This window comes from Anomaloglossus baeobatrachus, chromosome 1 (assembly GCF_048569485.1).
Source record: "Anomaloglossus baeobatrachus isolate aAnoBae1 chromosome 1, aAnoBae1.hap1, whole genome shotgun sequence".
In the NCBI taxonomy this organism is placed as follows: domain Eukaryota; kingdom Metazoa; phylum Chordata; class Amphibia; order Anura; family Aromobatidae; genus Anomaloglossus; species Anomaloglossus baeobatrachus.
This window is the reverse complement of record NC_134353.1, coordinates 647,342,867-647,362,459: the sequence shown is the minus strand read 5'-3', so window position 1 is coordinate 647,362,459 and position 19,593 is coordinate 647,342,867. Positions and strand designations below refer to the sequence as shown.

Sequence of the window (19,593 nt, the reverse complement as noted above, 5' to 3'; positions counted from 1 at the left end):
CATTTGGACTGAAAGCCCACTCTTCAGTGACCAAACCTATCATTAGCAGAAAGAGTCAAATGGCTAGACTCACCTTTGGTGAGGATCATGTTGTGTGGACAGAGAAGTGGTCCACAGTTCATTTTAGTGATGAAAGCAAGGTTAATTTATTTGGCTCTGATGGGAAATATTATGTTTGTCGACAAACTGGGGAAAGACTGAACCCAAAGTGTGTTAAGAAGTCAATGAAAGGTGGTGGAGGAATTGTCATGGTTTGGGGAATGTTTTCTACAGCAGGAGTTCGACCTCTCATACAGCTACATGGCAAAGTGAATGCAAGTGTGTATCAGAACCTTCCTCAACAACACGTGGTTCTGTTAGGGCCAGGTGGACGGGTAGACCCAGGAGGTGGATCCACTGGGCTGAACACCTCACCGAAGGCAAGGTGTCCGGTAGCCGGAGCACTACAGGTAGCAGGACAGTCCGTTCAAAGGGGTGGAGTGTAGAAGTCCCTGGGACCACGGAGTCACTGAAGGTAGTCCGGGTGACGGAGCTCAGGTTCGGAGGCCGAGATGTTGTCACGCAAAGTCCGGCACCGATGGAGCGAGAAGACGGGTCACCACAGGGATCAGAGATGGTATGTACTGACGGGATGGCGGACAGTCACCGTTCGGGGTTCGGGAATCGTCAGGACCGGATGGCGAGGCAGGAGCGGCTCTAGGAGAGAGATAGGTAAGTATACCAGAAGACACAAGGAGACCTGACTCCTAGCTTAGCAAAACACGAAGAACAGGCCCCGCCCACTTGGAAAGGATCCCCCTATATACCCAGTACCTGATCCTTCATTATCCTGTTGGAAGACACTGGCCCTTTAAGAAAGGGTCAATGACCGCGTGCCCTAATGCGCATGCGCGAGGCCCGGGTGCCAGAAGCCAGGGCAGGGAGCGGTGAACAGGAGGCAGGAGAGCCGGGCTGGAGCCAAGCTGCCGCGGGCGCCGGGAGCGGGGACCGGGCCGCCTGGGGACCACAGGTGATGGGGCCTGGAGGCTGTGGAGTGGGGGACGCCTGACAGAGGAGCCGGGGAGCGAGGCAGGGAAGCCGGGGAGCGTGGCAGGGGAGCCGGGGAGCGAGGCAGGGGAGCCGGAGAGCGTGACAGGGGACCCGGGGAGCGTGACAGTACCCCCTCCCCCACGCCCCCCTCCCCGCAATCGGGACAGGAAGGCACGTATCAGGGGAGTACCCACATTCTCCCGGGGTTCCCAGGACCTATCCTCAGGACCATACTCTGCCCAGTTCACCAGGAAGAACTGTCGGCCCCGTACGGTTTTCATGGCCACGATATCCCTTACCGCATAGATGTCATCATCAGCAATAGGAGGAGGAGCAGAACTGGCAGCAGCGGAGAAGGGACCAAGGACAACCGGCTTGAGCAGGGAGACGTGGAAGGAGTTGGGTATTCTCATCGTGGCCGGGAGCTGCAGCTTGTAGGAGACCTCATTTATTTTGCTGAGGACTTTAAACGCCCGATGTAGCGAGGTCCCAGCTTGTATGATGGTAGCTTCAAGCGGACGTACTTGGAAGCAAGCCAGACCAGATCTCCTGGAGAGAAACACGGAGGATCCAGACGCCTCTTGTCTGCGTGTCTCTTCATCCGCAGGGAAGCACGTCCAAGGGACGCCTTGACAGAGTCCCAAATTGTTGCAAAGTCACGGACTACAGCATCAGCAGCAGGGACATCCGAGGAAGAGGATACAGGTAATGGGACGGAAAGCTGAAGTCCGTAAACGACCTGGAAGGGAGAGCTGGAGGAGGACTCACTGACGTGGTGGTTATGGGAGAATTCAGCCCAAGGAAGAAGCGTGGACCAGTCGTCGTGATGGGCGTTGACGTAGTGACGTAAGAAGGAGGTCAAGATCTGATTGACTCGTTCCACTTGGCCATTCGACTGAGGATGGTAGGCTGAAGAAAAGTCCAGAGTCACTTCCAGATGTTTGCAGAGAGCCCTCCAGAATCGGGAGGTGAACTGAGTTCCTCTGTCAGACACAATGTGTGATGGAAAGCCATGCAAGCGGAAGATGTGTTGTATATAGGCGTCAGCGAGTTCCTGGGCAGAGGGCAGTCCAGCCATAGGGACGAAATGAGCCATTTTGGAGAACCGATCCACCACGACCCATATGACTGTGTGTCCGGAGGACAGGGGCAAGTCCGTAATAAAGTCCATTGCAATGTGTTGCCACGGAATGGAGGGTATAGGCAGAGGCAGAAGACGGGCATATGGCAGGTGTTTGGGCGTCTTGTTCCTGGCACAAGAGGAGCAGGCTGAGACAAAAGAAGCGACGTCCATGCGAAGGGATGGCCACCAGTAGTGACGTACAATTGTACTCCATGTTTTCTTCTGACCAGCATGGCCGGCTATTTTCGAGGCATGGCCCCAGTGCAACACTTTTTGCCTGTCAGTCTCAGAGACATAGGTCTTCCCGGGCGGTATCTGGGCCAGGGTGACAGGGGCCACCGGAATGATTTTACTAGGGCAGATGATGGGCTGGGATGTCTCCTCCTCCTGCTCCATGGGCATGAATGACCTGGACAAGGCATCTGCTCGTACATTCTTGTCCGCGGGTCGAAAATGGAGCTGAAAATCGAACCTGGCAAAGAACAAGGACCACATGGCTTGCCGTGGGTTCAGTCGCTGAGCGGACCCCAGGTATTCCAGGTTCTTGTGGTCCGTGTAAATGATCACGGGGTACACTGCTCCCTCCAGAAGGTAGCGCCATTCCTCCAGAGTCAGTTTGACTGCCAATAGCTCTCGGTCACCGATGGTGTAGTTGCGTTCAGGCGCTGAGAAGCTCTTGGAGTAGAAACCGCAAGTAACCATCTTCCCGGAGGAGGACTTCTGCATGAGCACTGCTCCGGCTCCCGAGGAGGAGGCATCCACCTCCAAGGTGAACTGTCGGTTTAACTCAGGACGGTGGAGCACAGGGGAGGAAGCAAATGCCTGTTTCAGGGAGCCAAACGCGGCGTCGGCCGCAGGTGACCAGTCCTTTGGATTAGCCCCCTTCTTGGTCAAGGCGGAGAGAGGTGCAGTCAGAGCAGAGAAGTGAGGGATGAACTGACGCTAATAGTTTGCGAATCCCAGAAAGCGTTGGATTGCCTTCAGTCCGGAAGGAGGGGGCCAGTTGAGAATGGAAGAGACCTTCTCCGGGTCCATCTGCAGACCGGTATCGGAGATTACGTAACCCAGGAAGGGAAGAGAAGACTGCTCGAAGACACACTTCTCGTACTTGGCGTACAGACGATTCTCTCTCAGTCTTTGTAGTACCAGCTGCACGTTCTCTCTGTGGGTCTGGAGGTCCGGAGAGAAGACCAGGATATCATCAAGATACACCACCACACAGACGTAGAGAAGGTCCCGGAACACGTCGTTCACCAATTCCTGAAAGACTGCTGGTGCGTTACACAGGCCGAAGGGCATCACACAGTATTCATAGTGCCCATCGCGAGTATTGAATGCGGTCTTCCATTCGTCCCCAGAGCGGATGCGGACCAGGTTGTAGGCACCCCGAAGATCCAACTTGGTAAACACACGAGCTCCTCTAAGCCGATCAAACAATTCGGGGATGAGCGGCAGGGGGTATTTATTTTTCACGGTGATTTGGTTCAATCCCCGGTAGTCAATGCATGGGCGTAGGTCGCCCTCTTTCTTCTTAACGAAGAAGAAGCCTGCTCCAGCAGGAGAGGAGGATCTCCGAATGAATCCCCTTGCCAGGTTCTCCGTGATCTAGGTAGACATGGCCCTTGTTTCAGCAGGAGACAGCGGATATATCCGTCCTCGAGGTGGTGTAGTTCCCGGAAGTAGGTCGATGGCACAGTCGTAAGGACGATGTGGCGGCAGTACCTCTGACTCCTTTTTATCAAAGACGTCCGCGAAGGACCAATAGGCCGAGGGCAGTCCCGGTAGGGACTCCGGAACCGGAGGTCGTCGGATGGGATGTATAGTCTTCAGACAGTTCTCGTGGAAAGAGGAGCCCCATCGGGTGATTTCACCAGTACCCCAGCTGACTGACGGTTCGTGTGTCCGTAACCAGGGGAGTCCCAGCAGGATTTGATGAGACATGTGTGGGAGGACGTAGAGAGCGATGTTCTCGGTCTGCAGGGCACCGATACGTAGTTCCACCGGCTTGGTGATCCACGACATGGTGTCAGAGAGGGGTCTCCCATCTACAGAGGCAATCACGAGGGGTTTGTCGAGTGGAGTAATAGGCACCTGGTACTTGTCCACCGTGGCCTGCTGGATGAAATTGCCTGCTGCCCCGGAATCGAGGTATGCCTCGGCCGTGAACCGCGTCTCTCCCGTTGTCACTTGAACAGTCCACGTAACCAGGTCTGAGAGAGTCCCAGCACCTAGGGTGGCCTCTCCTACCAGCCCTAGGCTTTGGCGTTTCCCAGCCTCTCTGGACAGGAGCGTAGAAGGTGTGTGCCCTCTCCGCAGTAGAAGCAGAGGCCCTTGGCGAGCCGTTCTGCTCGGCGTTGTTCGGACTGCCGCAAACGGTCAATCTGCATGGGCTCGTGGACAGAGACACCAGACGACGTTGACTGAAGTACAGCGGGCTTCTGCGGAGGAGAGGAATGCCGTATCGGACGTCTCTCACGGGACACCTCTTTGGATCATTCCTGGAATCTGAGATCCACGCGGGTGGCTAGTGCGATCAGGGCATCCAGAGTAGAAGGAACATCGCGGCCTGCCAGCTCGTCCTTAATACGATTGGAGAGTCCTTCCCAGAAGGCGGCGGTGATGGCTTCATTGTTCCACCCCAATTCTGAGGCCAAAGTGCGGAAGCGGATGGCATACTGCCCCACCGTCATGGTCCCCTGACATAGCCTGAGGAGTGATGAGGCGGATGCGGCGGCACGTCCGGGTTCGTCACAGGTGGTTCTAAACGCCTGCAGGAAGTCCTAGATGTTAGTGGTTACAGGGTCCTCCTTTTCCCACAAGGGGTTCATCCAGGCCAGTGTCTCACCCTCTAGATGGGACATCACAAACGCCACCTTGGCTTGGTTGGAGGCAAACAGGTGCGGAAGCAGCTTGAAATGGAGGGAGCACTGGTTTAAGAATCCTCTGAAGGTCTTGGGATCTCCGGCATATCGGGGTGGAGAGGCCAAGCGGAGTTTAGAAGCTTCCGAGGGAGCCGCCATGGGAACCGTGACCGTGGACTGTGCAGTGGTAACCTGAGATGCCAGGGACGTGGCAGTTGCTTGCAGCGTGTTCAGGCGGGTATCCACCGAGGTCATGAAGGCCAGCATGCGGGACTGAGTCTCGCGCTGTCGTCCGAGTTCCTGCTGCAAGTTGCCCAGCTGGGCCGCTATTGCTTCGGCGGGATCCATGGCCTGTTCTTACTGTTAGGGCCAGGTGGACGGGTAGACCCAGGAGGTGGATCCACTGGGCTGAACACCTCACCGAAGGCAAGGTGTCTGGTAGCCGGAGCACTACAGGTAGCAGGACAGTCCGTTCAAAGGGGTGGAGTGTAGAAGTTCCTGGGACCACGGAGTCACTGAAGGTAGTCCGGGTGACGGAGCTCAGGTTCGGAGGCCGAGATGTTGTCAGGCAGATTCCGGAACCGACGGAGCGAGAAGACGGGTCACCACAGGGATCAGAGATGGTATGTACTGACGGGATGGCGGACAGTCACCGTTCGGGGTTCGGGAATCGTCAGGACCGGATGGCGAGGCAGGAGCGGCTCTAGGAGAGAGATAGGTAAGTATACCAGAAGACACAAGGAGACCTGACTCCTAGCTTAGCAAAACATGAAGAACAGGCCCCGCCCACTTGGAAAGGATCCCCCTATATACCCAGTACCTGATCCTTCAATATCCTGTTGGAGGACACTGGCCCTTTAAGAAAGGGTCAATGACCGCGCGCGCGCCCTAATACGCATGCACGACGCCCGGGTGCCAGAAGCCAGGGCAGGGAGCGGTGAACAGGAGGCAGGAGAGCCGGGCTGGAGCAAAGCTGCCGACGGGCGCCGGGAGCGGGGACCGGGCCGCCTGGGGACCGCAGGTGATGGGGCCTGGAGGCTGTGGAGCGAGGGACGCCTGACAGAGGAGCCGGGAAGCGAGGCAGGGAAGCCGGGGAGCATGGCAGGGGAGCCGGGGAGCGAGGCAGGGGAGCCGGAGAGCGTGACAGGGGACCCGGGGAGCGTGACAGGTTCCTTACTTGCGTTCATCACTCAATCAACCAGCAATTTTCATGCAGGACAATAACCCCTGTCACAGCAAAACAGGTAAAGCAGTTCCTTGAAACAGAAAACATTTAAACAATGAAATGGCTAGCCCAGAGTCCTAATCTAAACCCAATAGAAAACCTTTGGAAAATCCTTGGTGACAAAGTTATGGCCAAGAAACCCACAACAGTCAAAGAACTTTGGAAGAGACTGGAAGAAGAATGGACCAAAATCACACCAGAGCAGTGGGAGAGACTAGTGATATCCTGTGGTCAAAGATGTACTGAAGTCATTCAAAGCAAAGGCCTGTACACTTCCTACTGATTGGTGACTGTTTTTAGCTTCAGAAAATTTAGTTAGACTCTTTCTCTGTGCTGTGTTTTAAGGCATTTTTATTACTATTACCCTTTGTAAAATATAACCCCACATACTGCCCATCCATATATCCCCACACGCTTCCCCTCTGTATAATATCCCCACATACACTGCCCCTCTGTATAATATCTCCCCACACACTGCTCCTCTGTATAAAGACAGAGAAAGGGGGTGACCCCGTTCACCTGTACCCAAGATCAAATCCAGACCGTGCACGGAAAGAAAGAGGTAGGCAGACCTCAGCAGCAGCATGAATAGGGTAGATATCCAGCAATCTGGTCCAAAATAGGTTAAAAATAAATTCTTTCTTTATTTCATGTTCAAGTTAAATAAAAAAAAATATTTTTCCATCATGAATTCATAGGAATAAACGTTTATTCCTATGAATTCATGATGGAAAAATATTTTTTTTTTTAACTTTAACATGAAATAAAGAAAGAATTTATTTTTAACCTATTTTGGACCAGATTGCTGGATATCTACCCTATTCATGCTGCTCCTCTGTATAGTATAACCCCACACTCTGCCCCTTTGTATAATATACCCCCACACACTGCCACTCTGTATAATATACCCCCACACACTGCACCTCTGTATAATATCACCAGACACGTCTTCTCTGTATAATATAACACCACATACTGCCCCTCAGTATAATATAACCCCACACACTGCCCCTCTGTATAATAACTCTCACACACACTGCTCCTAGCAATACTGTGCCCTGTTTCACAATATGCCTTATTGGCCTATAATGTGAACTTGTAGTAACACTTTGCCCTCTCTCAATTAAATGTTAGGGCATTTAATCCTCAGCTCCTCAATGGAGTGCTTATGTAGCACCCCTGAGCCATCAGGAGCTACAGGATATTGCATCCTGTCAGAGATGCAGAGCCTGCCCCCAGGGACCCAGAAGACCAGTGCCGGTAAAACCAAAATACTCATACAGTCCCTGTTTTGTTGGACCCAATGGATGGCCACCTAGGTGTGGGACTGATCCAGTCCACTAGATGACAACCAGGGAGGAGGGGCAAAAACAGTCAGTAAGTGGAGGTAAAAGGAGACGGACGTAATGGTATTGACGGGAGATTGTAGCAGTGACCTGTCAGGCTCAGGCGTGTGGTTGCCGAAGGAGTACGTCGGAGTACTCTCGGAACCATAGCACCGATGGGGTGCAGAGCCCTAGGTCAAGAAAATGCTCCAGGCAGACCTGATAAAATCTGCACGGTGAGGGGAGCATCCAGGACCTCACCGACCGTAAAGTTTGGGGCACAGTAAAAACGGGAGAACCTGGGAATGAGACAGAGATCTGACCCAACAGGGTTCAAGTTACCTGTCATATGGACTAAGACTGAAAGACAATCAGGAGGGGACCCCCAGACGCTCTAAGCCACGGGGACCCACCAACCAGTCACAGGTGCAGGGGAAGTAAGCCACCAGGTCACCACACCAGCACTGGAACTATGGTGACCAGCGGTGAGGACCAGCCTCCATCGGGTTGCCAGCAACATCTCAGTAAGTAAAGAACCAGTTACACTGCAATCCCTTGTGTGGCCTATCTTCTTTCTGCACCTCAGTATTATTAACAAACATAATAACAACCACCATCATCTATCCCCCTGGGGCCTGGCCCTACTTGCGGAGGGCCGCAACATCCAGGCTGCCATTAACATCAGCCCCAGCGGTGAGAGACTGTGCAGCAGTGGCTCTATCCATATAGCCGCAACCCGCAAGTGGCGTCATGACAAAACTCTATTAATATCCCTGTAAATCCCCCCTTTTAAAAGCGACACCCCAGGGTCACGGAACCGGGCACCGGCCATTACACCCATGACACTTCCCCAGTTAAACCAGGCCCGGGACCGAGTACCCGATAGCCCTGGGGCGTGACAATAGCACCTCAGAGGCTCTGCTATTGTGACATGGCACCCGCAAACCATTGCACTGCTTTGTCCCACTACCCCTAGTGCTTACACATTGCTAATTTGCATGTGATGCACCTGAAACGCATAACATGAAAAATTAGCCTTGTGGTAGTGCTAAGCAACAGACAGGTGGCTGCCAGTGTCTGACGTCTCTGCTGCAGACACTTTATGCTGGGTGTTGGGTCAGTGAGCACTGCAACATGGCTAAGTGGCAGTGGGGCAAAGCAGTGCACTTCATCCAGTATCTGCAGGCTGAGGCTATCATGCTATGACTGGAGCCCATGGCTTAATAAAGCTAAGTAATTATCCCGGCCCCGACTCTTCATTGTGCCACATACACCAGTAATGCCAGTAATGCTCTGATGATGGCCTAGCCTCTGAAATCTAAAAGCTAAGGTGGTAGCAAAGGTGTTTTCCTACTTAGAGACTTTTTTTTTTTACTTAAATGCATGTATTATAGACAAAAAAAATTTCATTTGGGTTTCATTAAAAATTTGTACAGTTTGGCTTTTTAAGGGATCATTCATATACAAAGTGGTCTGCGATCATAAATCAGCCGAGAGGAGCTCAGAACAAGACACATAAAAGAGTTACAAACTCCCCGTTACATCATCAGAATGAGCTCACTGACGGATTTCCAGTTAACGTTTCTGCAACCTGGAATACACAATGCAAATGGTGCAAAATTATTAACAAATCCCACTTGCAGAATGATATTTAGCCCTAAAAACATGGATTTATATAAGAAAAAAAAATTGACCCCAAATGTGGTCATCCTTTTAATGGCACGTTAATAATAGAAATAACATTTTTTTTATCTGTGTCATATTTTCCTTCATTCATTTAACTTTTTGACAAAAAAAAATGAAAATCTTGAGAGACTTGAATGTTGTGGCTGAAAGTTCAGTAACTGGTGGCTGATAATGGTGACAAATTTTTGTAACCCAATTTATGTTCTCTATTTGCAGAAACCATTACATAAAAGCAAGAAAAATCAAAGTCACTTAAAAGTGTTTTATATGATATGATGGTAATTAAAATATAATTAATTAACAAAATACTATGCATAAAATAGCAATAGTATGCACATGTTACTGGCCATTTCCAAGCAGTGTGTATGCAATGCCCATGTTTGTCATTCACTTTGCTGATAGTTATTCAGATTGAGTTTTCTTCATTCTCAGCTTGATAAATAGCACCGTTGGCGTTTTTGCTTTTTCTTCACTTATACCTCCCACACAACGGAATAAACTCAAATATACTTGTCTTAATTTTGGATTTCCAAAAATGAGTACAACTGACTGAGCTGGTGAATAAATATAGATGATCATCAAACAGGTACAAAATCCTGGGCTACTTAGAGGAAAGGCTTCTAAGAAGAGAAGAATTTCTGATATGTAGAAAGACATGTAAAGGAAAAGAAGAGAACTTATTGTCCTCGCTGCTCGTAATCGGCCTTCTGCACGAGCACTGAGCTCTCCTTTTACGTTCCGGTCTGAATTATGTGCGATAAGTGACTTTATGATCAGACCATTGGCGATTCCTACCAAAATTAATGGAAAACAACAACTTATGATGTTACTGGGTAGCATATATATTACATTTTGGCTAAGAACAGAGATTTCAACACTCTCATTAGATGTCATATTAAAATTGGAAGGATCATGGTAGAAAGTCCAGGCTGCAGGAAGGCCTGTAGCAAACGATATAAAAATTGAGGCCATTATGAGTTGTGGAACTAACTGAGCAGCTGCGAGCTTCAGTCTTATTAAAAATGGATGAGTGGCTATGACAATCTGTAAGTAATAATTCACTGACAGGCAAACTGTGAACCAGAAGCTGCAGTAGATTGGAAGATTAAGGAGGACAGTGAATAAAATATAGACTTCATCTGTATAGTAGATATCCCCACATACGAAGCTCATGTAGTCATTCACTAGCATGAAAAGCTGAAAGAAAATATTGGAGATGCATAGAGTCAACACAATGAGATCAGATGAACTGAGATTCTTAGACTTGGCATTGTCAATAAGACTGACAGCGATAATGAAGGAGTTAGTGAATACTGCCATCACGGTGCTAGCACCCAAAACAATCAAGGAAACAATAATAAATGCAGGAAGCATCAGAGATGACTTTCAAAGGCTCAACAACGTCAACTGGCCACAGGATGCTATCAAGAAGTATCTGTCACTGCCACTGATGCGCATATATCAAAATCTTTCTATAACAGTAACTTTCATAAAAGGTGTATTTTCCCCATATACTCCTGTTGTAAAAGAAAAGAAAACATGCAGCAAAATACTAATCAACCAACAGTATAAACACTGATGTTGAGAGTGCAGCTTACAATTATTTTTTCATCCTCCAGCACAGTTTCCCAACTATGTTCCATAGTGGAAAACTTTACTTTAAATCCATAAAATGGAGGATTTTGAGGTCCTCGCATTGTTCCTGGTGGTCAGAAGTGGAAAATTTACCTGAAATTGTTGTCTCCTTAAGTCCTCAGACAGCTCCTGAAATGGTTAATGACACTTCTTCTGCCTGGATAGAAGAGACATTAATTAGCAGTTCATGTACATATAGGACTATATAGCAAAAACAGTGCAAGGCAAGTAACAAGATTAGAACCTAAAAAAAACTTTATTAGTTTATCACTGCAACAAATGCGGATGGAACAGGCTCCCTAAAGGCTACAGTAATTCACAGTAAAAGCTGTAACAAAAAAATCCTAACTCATACATCCATCCTTTAGTCAATGGCCACGTGAACCTTGAAGACAGGTGAAAGAGATGGCATTTAAAAACCCACCATTCCTGACATACAGATGTCAAAGTATAGAATGAATGCAAATTCGAATAGTCAATATAGTTAAGCGTGCGTGTGTGTGTAAAAAAATATGAAACCATGCAAAAACATGTAACCCTGAAGTTAACAACATGAAACAAAGTGAAAAAGAAACCAAATAAGAAAAAAATGTGCCACACTGACAGTGAGTTTTACAACTTTGTGCTTACACATGGACCATGAATCTGAGTGAATCACATGCGCATCCATGTTATCCACATGATGCACCATTTCTGGCACTTTGCTTCAGCTCTTCACGATTGCCTTGGTGCTGAGGCAATCAGGGTAATGGTTTATAGGATTTGTTGTCAGCTGTGTAGTGTCATCTGGTATCATGCCCTGGTGTTAGTAATGGAGAGATGTCTATCATTACTAACTCAGCAAGCGTAAAGATTAAAAAACACAAAAAATATATTTTTATTTTAAAAAATCACTCACCTACTCTCTCCCTGGTTTACCAATTTAATACTGAAAAAGAAAGCCATGAAGTAGTCCACAGAATCCAATAGAGTAAACAATGGAAACCTGAAAGCCATAGAAAGAGACAATTAAAAGCAAGAGACTCCTTCATTCATCAATTTATTAGAAAGTAAAGTTCACACATCCAACGTAATCCGGGGTTCCTGCGCCATTCCTCGATTACCTGCATCAAAGGAGACTCAGAAGGAGGCTACATAGGCTTTGAGCAGCAGATGGTCCCAATGCACACTGCACTGTGCTGACCCAGGGATTGTGAACAGGGGTGATGTCAGAAATGTCACCGCTCATCACTGTCATAAGTGGGGATGTCAGTAACATCACCGCTCATCACTCTGAGTCTCCTTAGACTTTGATCCAGGTAACCGAGGACCGGCGTGGGAACCACTGGATTGCATCACATGTGTGAATTGTACTTTCTAATAAATTGGTGAATAAGGGAGTCTCTTGGTTTTAGTTTTTTACCTCTGTCTTTTTATTTCTTTCTGGTTTCCATTTGTGGACTACGTTGGATTCTGTAGACTATTTCGAACTTGCATTTATGGGGGTTTTCTTCTATAAATTGGTGAACCACGGAGAGAGTTGGGGAGTGTTATTGAAAATATTTTTTTTTGTGTGAGTTTTTTAATCTATATACTTACTGGGTTAGTAATAGGGGTTTCTGATAGACTAAGCACTGGGCTTGATGTCAGCTGACATTACACAGCTGATACCAACCCCATAAACTTTTACCCACCACACAAGGGCAATCAGGAAGAGCCAGGCAAAGCGCCAAAATTGGCACAACTGATGGATGCGCCAATTTTGGAGCAGGTGAGGGCTGGTATTTTTAATTCATAACCATGGACCTTCTCAGACTGAGCATATCAGCCTGCAGTTGTCTGCTTTACCTTTGCTGGTTATCAAAAATGGGGGGGACCACACTTCATTTTTTTTTCATTTCATTATTTGGCCAAATAGATGTACAAGCTATATAGCTAGGTATCTATTATCTATCTTTCTATCTATCTGTATCTATCTATCTATCGATCTATGTATCATTTACGGTATCTTCCTTTGCACATATTTTACACATCCAAACAATTCATTTCAATGTTATATGTTTTTTCCGGTACGTGTCACACAGATGTTATATGGATAGCACACAGATAATGCAAGAATGACAGACACGTACACATGGATGGACAAAATGAACCATGCAACACATGCGTTTTTTAACGGACATTAGAAGGGGGCCTAATGTAATGGTGTGTGTATATATAAAAGAAATTCTACCACCAAAATAGAAAAGATAGAAAACAACAAAAAGAAAGCCCTAAATAAACATGAAAAAAGCATAAAGATATAAAAAAGGACCAGTAAGGATGTGTGCTTAAAATTATCATAGTTACTAACTAGAGATGGGAGAGCATTAAAATGCACGGGTGTTCGATCCTCTAATTGAGCAGATTAGACGCTTTGAAAGTGCTCAACTCGAGTTAAGAGTATGGATGGAAGTCAATGATTGGGCAGTTTGGCTGTCCATCCACATACAGTCAGCAATAAAGAGAGCATTTCAGATGGAGGGAGGGCAAGTTTTTTTTCATTTGACGAGCTAAATACGGAAACGTTGCTTTAACCCCAGTGAGAAACATTCAGAGACTGCGAGTAGCTCTCCCTGAGGTGAATGCTCAGATCATGCAATGAAGCAAGTCCTGTGCGTTGTGGCCGTTGTTTCATAGACGAAACCTCCGAGCAGCCACAATACTCGATCGAGCTCTTCGAGTACCCAAGCACATAAACAGACGACAATAGAATTCCCACAACACATCATACAGCACACAGTGGTTCACCAGCAACTGGATCACAACAGCACATGGACTGGTATCGCTTAAAGCTTTAATTCGCACAGGAAGTCAGTTTCCACCATCTTAAAAAGGCGGGGAGAAACTGTGATATTTTTCTCATAACATGTGATCCTAGAGGTAAGAGCACAGTTCTACTTGTACATTAGAAGTTAGAAAGCAATCCTGTCACTTAGTGAAAAATAATATTAGTGGGCTAAACTGATGGGCTTTAATAATCTGGAAGTGGAAAGAACATCATTTCACCAAAAAACAGCCACGACCAGATGCTCCCTGCAAGATTTCAGACGGAGGAATAAAAAGAATTATCAGAACAGTTGATGAAGAGCCAGATCCACATGTGGAGAGCTACAGAAAAACCTGTAATCAGCAGGTACAATTGTTTCAAGGAAAACATTAAGCAATGCACTCAACCTCCATGGCTTGTATGCATGTTCATCACAAACCACTCCTGAACAAAAAATATTATTTGAAAGCCAAAAAGCAATGCATATCATCTCAAAAACACTATACCAGTGAAGTTTGGAGGTGGGAACATCATAGTGTGGGGCTGTTTTTCAACATACAGCACTGGCAAACTTCATATAATTAAGGAAGGATAAATGGACAAATGTACCCAGATATTCTTAATAAACAGCTGCTGACATCTACCAACACCATTAGGATGAAACGAACGTGAACATTATAGCAAGACAATTATCTCAAACACACAGATGTCAAAATGCATGAAAGTCATGATATCAGCTTAAATCTATTAGTAATTAGAAAGCAATCCTGCCACTTATTCAAAAATTATATCAGCTGGCCCAACTGATGGCCTATATAAAGGTGGCTCACTACGAAGGTGCCATACAAAAATCTCATAATGGGTTAAACCAGTGAGCTGCCTCAAGTCCATTGCAATTGTATTGTTGCAAAACATACTGATGGCCTTGTTTACAGAAGAATTACTAAAATACTGAAGGCTCCAGTGAGCACTGTTGGGCCATAATTTGCAAGTGAAAAGAACATAATTTCACCATAAACTGGCCACTAAGAGGTGCTCACCACAAGATTCCAGACAGAAGAGTGACTAGAATTATCAGAAGAGTTTTCTAACAGCCAAGGATGACCTGTCGAAAGCTACAAAGAGACCTGGAATCAATATGTACAATTGTTTCTATGAAAATAAGTAATGCACTCAACCTCCATGATCTTTATGCATGCTCACGACTGAAGACTCCATTGCTGAAAAAAGAGCATGTTCAATCATGTTTAAAGATGGCTGAACAACATTTTGAAAAGCCTGTGAAATACTCTGAGAAAATAGTCTAGTCAAATGAGAGCAAAATTTAACTCTTTAGATGCCATAATACACAACATGTTTGGAGGCAAAATGGACCTGCATACCACCCGATAAAACCCATACCATCAGTGAAGCTTCGAAATGGGAACATCATGGTATGGGAGCTGATTTTCATCATCCGTCACTGGCAAAAGTCGAATCATTGAAGGAAGGATGAATGGACAAATGTACCGAGACTTTCTTGATAAAAAAAATCTGCTGCCATCTATCAGGGTGATGAAGATGAAACAAGGGTGGAGATTTCAGCAAGACAATGATCCCAAACCACAGCCATAGAAATTCTCAATTGGTTTCAGAGAAAGAAAATAAAGCTGCTTGACTGGTCCTGACCTGAATCCAATAGAACATTTATAGAAAGAACTAAAGCTCAGAGTTCATAGACTAAACCTTCAGAATTTGAAGAGTGTTTGTGTGGAAGAATGGGCCAAAATTACCCATGAGCAATGTAGGTGACTAGTTTCTCCATACAGGAGGCATCTTCATAGTTTGATTTATTTGCCTGTGTGGACTTAATTGGTTGTTACCAACATTTAGTGAAAAATTCATGTCAATAGCACCTATAGAAATATATTTACTTAGAAAATTGATGACATGTTCTATATTTATTTCACCGCTGTATATGTTATATATTATGATAAATGTAGCTAACTCTACAAAAATGATGATAAAACAGATGAGGTCAAACAGTGTGTGCAATATGATATAATAATTATAACGTACCCCCAGAAGAAGAGAAATACTAAATATATGACTTTATAAAAAGGAACCTGTAAGACCAAATGACATGAGACAATAAATTTTCATTTTAATGCAGCCCACATATGCACACATAAAATGCAAGCATTTATGATGCAAAAGTGACCCCCCCAAAGGAAAGCATAAGATTAAGATAATTGCATTTCTTTAACTATTGTGCATGTTTGGTTTTAGTAAACTATTTTAAAAGCCAAAAACAAAGCTCTTGAGGATGCCAAAAAAAGGAATCATTGAGGACCATAAATGCAGTGGTCGTCCAAGGAAACTCAGTGTAGCAGATAAAAGACACATCACGCTTACTTCTCTTCAAAATCAGATGTTCTGCAGTGCCATCAGCTCTGAACTGGCAGCAACCAATGGAACCCAACCACACTCATTTACTGTTAGGAGAAATCTGGCCCAAACTGTTCTTTATGTAAGAATTGTGGCCAAATCCACAGCCTTAACATGGAAACTGAGCCGAGTGACTGAACTCTGTGCAAAAACATAGGTATTTAGGTGCAGAAAAAAGGCAGTAGGCGCTCTGGACTGATAAGTCAACATTTGAAATATTTGGCTATAACAGAAGACAGTTTGTTCGCGGAAGAGATAGAGAGTGGTGTAATAATGTTTTTGCAGTCAACAGTGAAGCAAGGTGGAGGCTCCCTTACAAGCTTAAAGCTTCATTTCAGCAAAAGGAGATCAGGATTTGTTCAGGGTTATTGGCAAAGAATCTGGCATTCTTTGAAGATGCAAGTAGGTTTTAATAGAAATTGTAATCCAGAAACAAAATCAATGACATTTCAGTCAGCTAGACCTTCTTCAGACAGATTGCAGATAGGGTCCTATGTGGAACAGCGCTTTGTAGTAAAGGGATACTATCCCAGGTGAGTTGTTAATGATTTTGATTTTGTTTCTGGACTGCAATTTCTGTCTGTAAAGAATGCCAGATGTTTTACTTTTTTGTTATATAGGGAGTGGTATCCTATCCAGGCACCATATTGGTACACCAAGAAACGTATATTTCAGCTATATATTCAGGATTAGTGGTGTCATCAATACTGAGAAATACAGGCAGATACTTATCCATCATGGAATATCATCAGTAAGGTGTCAGATTGGCTCTATTTATTTTAATACACAGGAGGGGTGAGAGATATTTTTGCTTACCTTAAAAAGCATGATCTTTATTAAATTTTACAAACATATATGTACATCTTCTATAGAGATAATCCCTGTGTATTATCTATTCTATAGAGTCTCTACAATTTGATGTCGATATATCTCATTACTAAAATGCATAACTGGAACTTCTTAGCAGCCCCAAACATACAGCAAATATAATTATGCACTATCTACAGCAAAAAGAAAAACAAGACGTCCTGGAAGTGATGATATGGCCCTCACAGAGCCCTGATCTCAACATTATTAAGTCTGTCTGGGATTACATGAAGAGACAGAAGGATTTGCACAAGCCTACATCCACTGCAGATTTGTGGTTAGTTCTCCAAGATGTTTGGAACAACCTCTATGCTGAGTTCCTTTAAAAACCTGCCTGCAAGTATAATAGAAGAATAGATGCTTTGAAACTGATTTATAGACAAAGGATGGTCGCACCAAATATTGATTTGATTTAGATTTGTCTTTTGTTCTTTCAGTTTGCATTTTGGTATCTGATAAAAATAAACTACTAAAACCTCTACTTTTGACATATATATATCAATATTAAAAGTTTAACATATATTTTGGTAAATGAGAAAATAACACGTTTCCTCTGTGTACATCTATGTTAATACTGCCATTTTGATATATAGCAAGAAGAAGAATGTATACAGTTACATTAGTTTCTTTACTTACCCTTTCTGCTAATTTGTGCTGTTTCTTATGGTAGGAATATTAATGCTTTCCAGAAAGTGATGATTGATCACATTGTTAGTTTCGCCTATTTAGCTTTTTGGAATATATCACTCAATTTAGAAGACTGGTAACGCTATCAAGTGTCCTAACACCACGTCTTTTAGAAAGATGATTATTTTTAACTTTACATGTGGTATTATTAATAGCTATTGAGTATAAAGTCTAACACAAAACCTCAGCCAACATCATGTACTAAAATCGTCTATAATATATGTGCTATATTGATCCATCTCTTGCTTTAGAATGATATTGAGCTGCCTAGAAAGATACAAATCTAAAAGAAAGCTGTAATAAACTACATTACCCTCCTCTTCTATCAGTACATATCTAGTGACTATTTGACCTCCTAGGGAGAGGACCTTTTATTACCATGCATTAACCTTGTAATTATTAGGAACTTTAGTGCTTCAGAGATAATTATATCTTTCAATCTTTGTTGATTCCCAGAACTCTTAAAAATGATGACATAACATAAAATTAAAAAGTGAATTTACTTGAATGTCTATTTTGCTTTCACAGCAACTATGAAGGATTTGAAACTAGTCACATTTGTTTGGTTTCAGCCATACACTGGAGATCAAAATTAGAAAACAATGTATGATCACTTGCATTTTTCAGAAATAATGTAATCTACATTGATCAATATTTGAAGGGTTTTTTTTAAGAGGTACACCATGCCACTGGAACAGTGTTTTACAAAAGATCCAAAGTATATCACCATAAACCCTTTATTTTGCCCAAAACGTGATGATCCTAATTAGAGAACAGCAATGACTGTAGCACAGAGAAAGATTATAATTAGAGCTGGGCGGATTCACAAATAAAATGTTCTCTTTTAAAAAAAAATCTAGATCTGGTCCAGAATCCGCCCCCATATAAGTCTATGGGGAGAAGAATCCCCAGATTAAAAATGGTGGTAGAAAGGATAGAGGAATGGGAGCGCAAGCAGTAGACTTACCAAGGCTCTGGCATGGCTGTATGCTACTCCCAGGCCTCGCATTCACTGCCTGGGTTGCTGACTGCAGTCAGATGCGCAGTCAGACATACCCCCACCTTGACTGTCAGAGTGCATCCAATCACAGGTGCCAGGACAGCCTGTGGGCAGGGAAAGCAGTGTAACTGAAGGAGCCCATACATTCTAGCATCTACCATGAGCCTAGAATGTATGGGCTCATTCCAGGTTAGTGGGTGTGGTGATGTTTCCTCTCGTACACCATAATCATTCAAGGGGGGGTTAGCCCCCCCCTGCGCTTCCCCTAAGTGTGGGTCTCACCCCCAGACCCCCGCTTCTATTATAAACAACTCCATGCCCATGTGAACTAAGAAAAAGATTGTTTATTCTGGTTGGAAACATTGGACGGCATTTTGAACATGCCCCTATCATGTGATAGGGGGTTTGTTGAAATGATGTTTTCCTGGAAGGAGCCCCTACACTCTAGCATCTACCCTCAGTACCCTTTTCTCCCAGGAGGTGCTCAAATTGTCTGCAGCAGACTTCAGCACCAAATTTGCACCTGCTGGCAGAAATAAAAAACAATTTTCTTTACATTTTTGCACCAAGGGATGCAAATTTGGTGATTAAATTTTTACACCATATTCCTGCAGCCAATCTACACCTCCTGGTGTTTTTTTGAAGCATTTTTTGCCACGCTTTTCGCCGCGGGTTATTGACACAGTTTTCTCCCAGGAGGTGCACTTTAGTGTTGAAATAATCTGAATAGTTAAGAAAACAGTCCAGCTTACCCCGGAGGCCGCTCAGGCGTGTCGGAAGTTGGAAGCAAAGGATCCCACTGCTACTTTAGCGCTGGCACAGGTGAAGGAAAGAAATGCATCAGTTGTGAGTCTTGCAAATTCCTTTGGACCTGCTATATCACTTCTAAATTATATGTGTGGCACCCTGGACAAGCCAGGGGCCACAGAGAACAACACCA

At 45.0% G+C, this 19,593-nt stretch overlaps 1 protein-coding gene and 1 long non-coding RNA gene across 2 annotated transcripts in view; both read right to left on the bottom strand.

The window, feature by feature from the left end:
• The window catches only part of LOC142297078 (uncharacterized), a 136,794-nt gene extending 119,037 nt beyond the window's left edge, over positions 1–17,757 (bottom strand). Inside the window, exons 1-2 of the long non-coding RNA XR_012751731.1 lie at positions 17,603–17,757; positions 10,978–11,041 (exon numbers count right to left, since the gene is read on the bottom strand). This is a non-coding gene — a long non-coding RNA (uncharacterized LOC142297078). The remainder of the gene's footprint in view (positions 1–10,977; positions 11,042–17,602) is intronic.
• Positions 9,652–10,623, bottom strand: LOC142297069 (taste receptor type 2 member 40-like). The gene has a single exon (XM_075341318.1). It carries the CDS (start codon positions 10,621–10,623, stop codon positions 9,652–9,654), a length of 972 nt encoding a protein of 323 aa, XP_075197433.1.
• Positions 17,758–19,593: the final 1,836 nt, after the last annotated feature.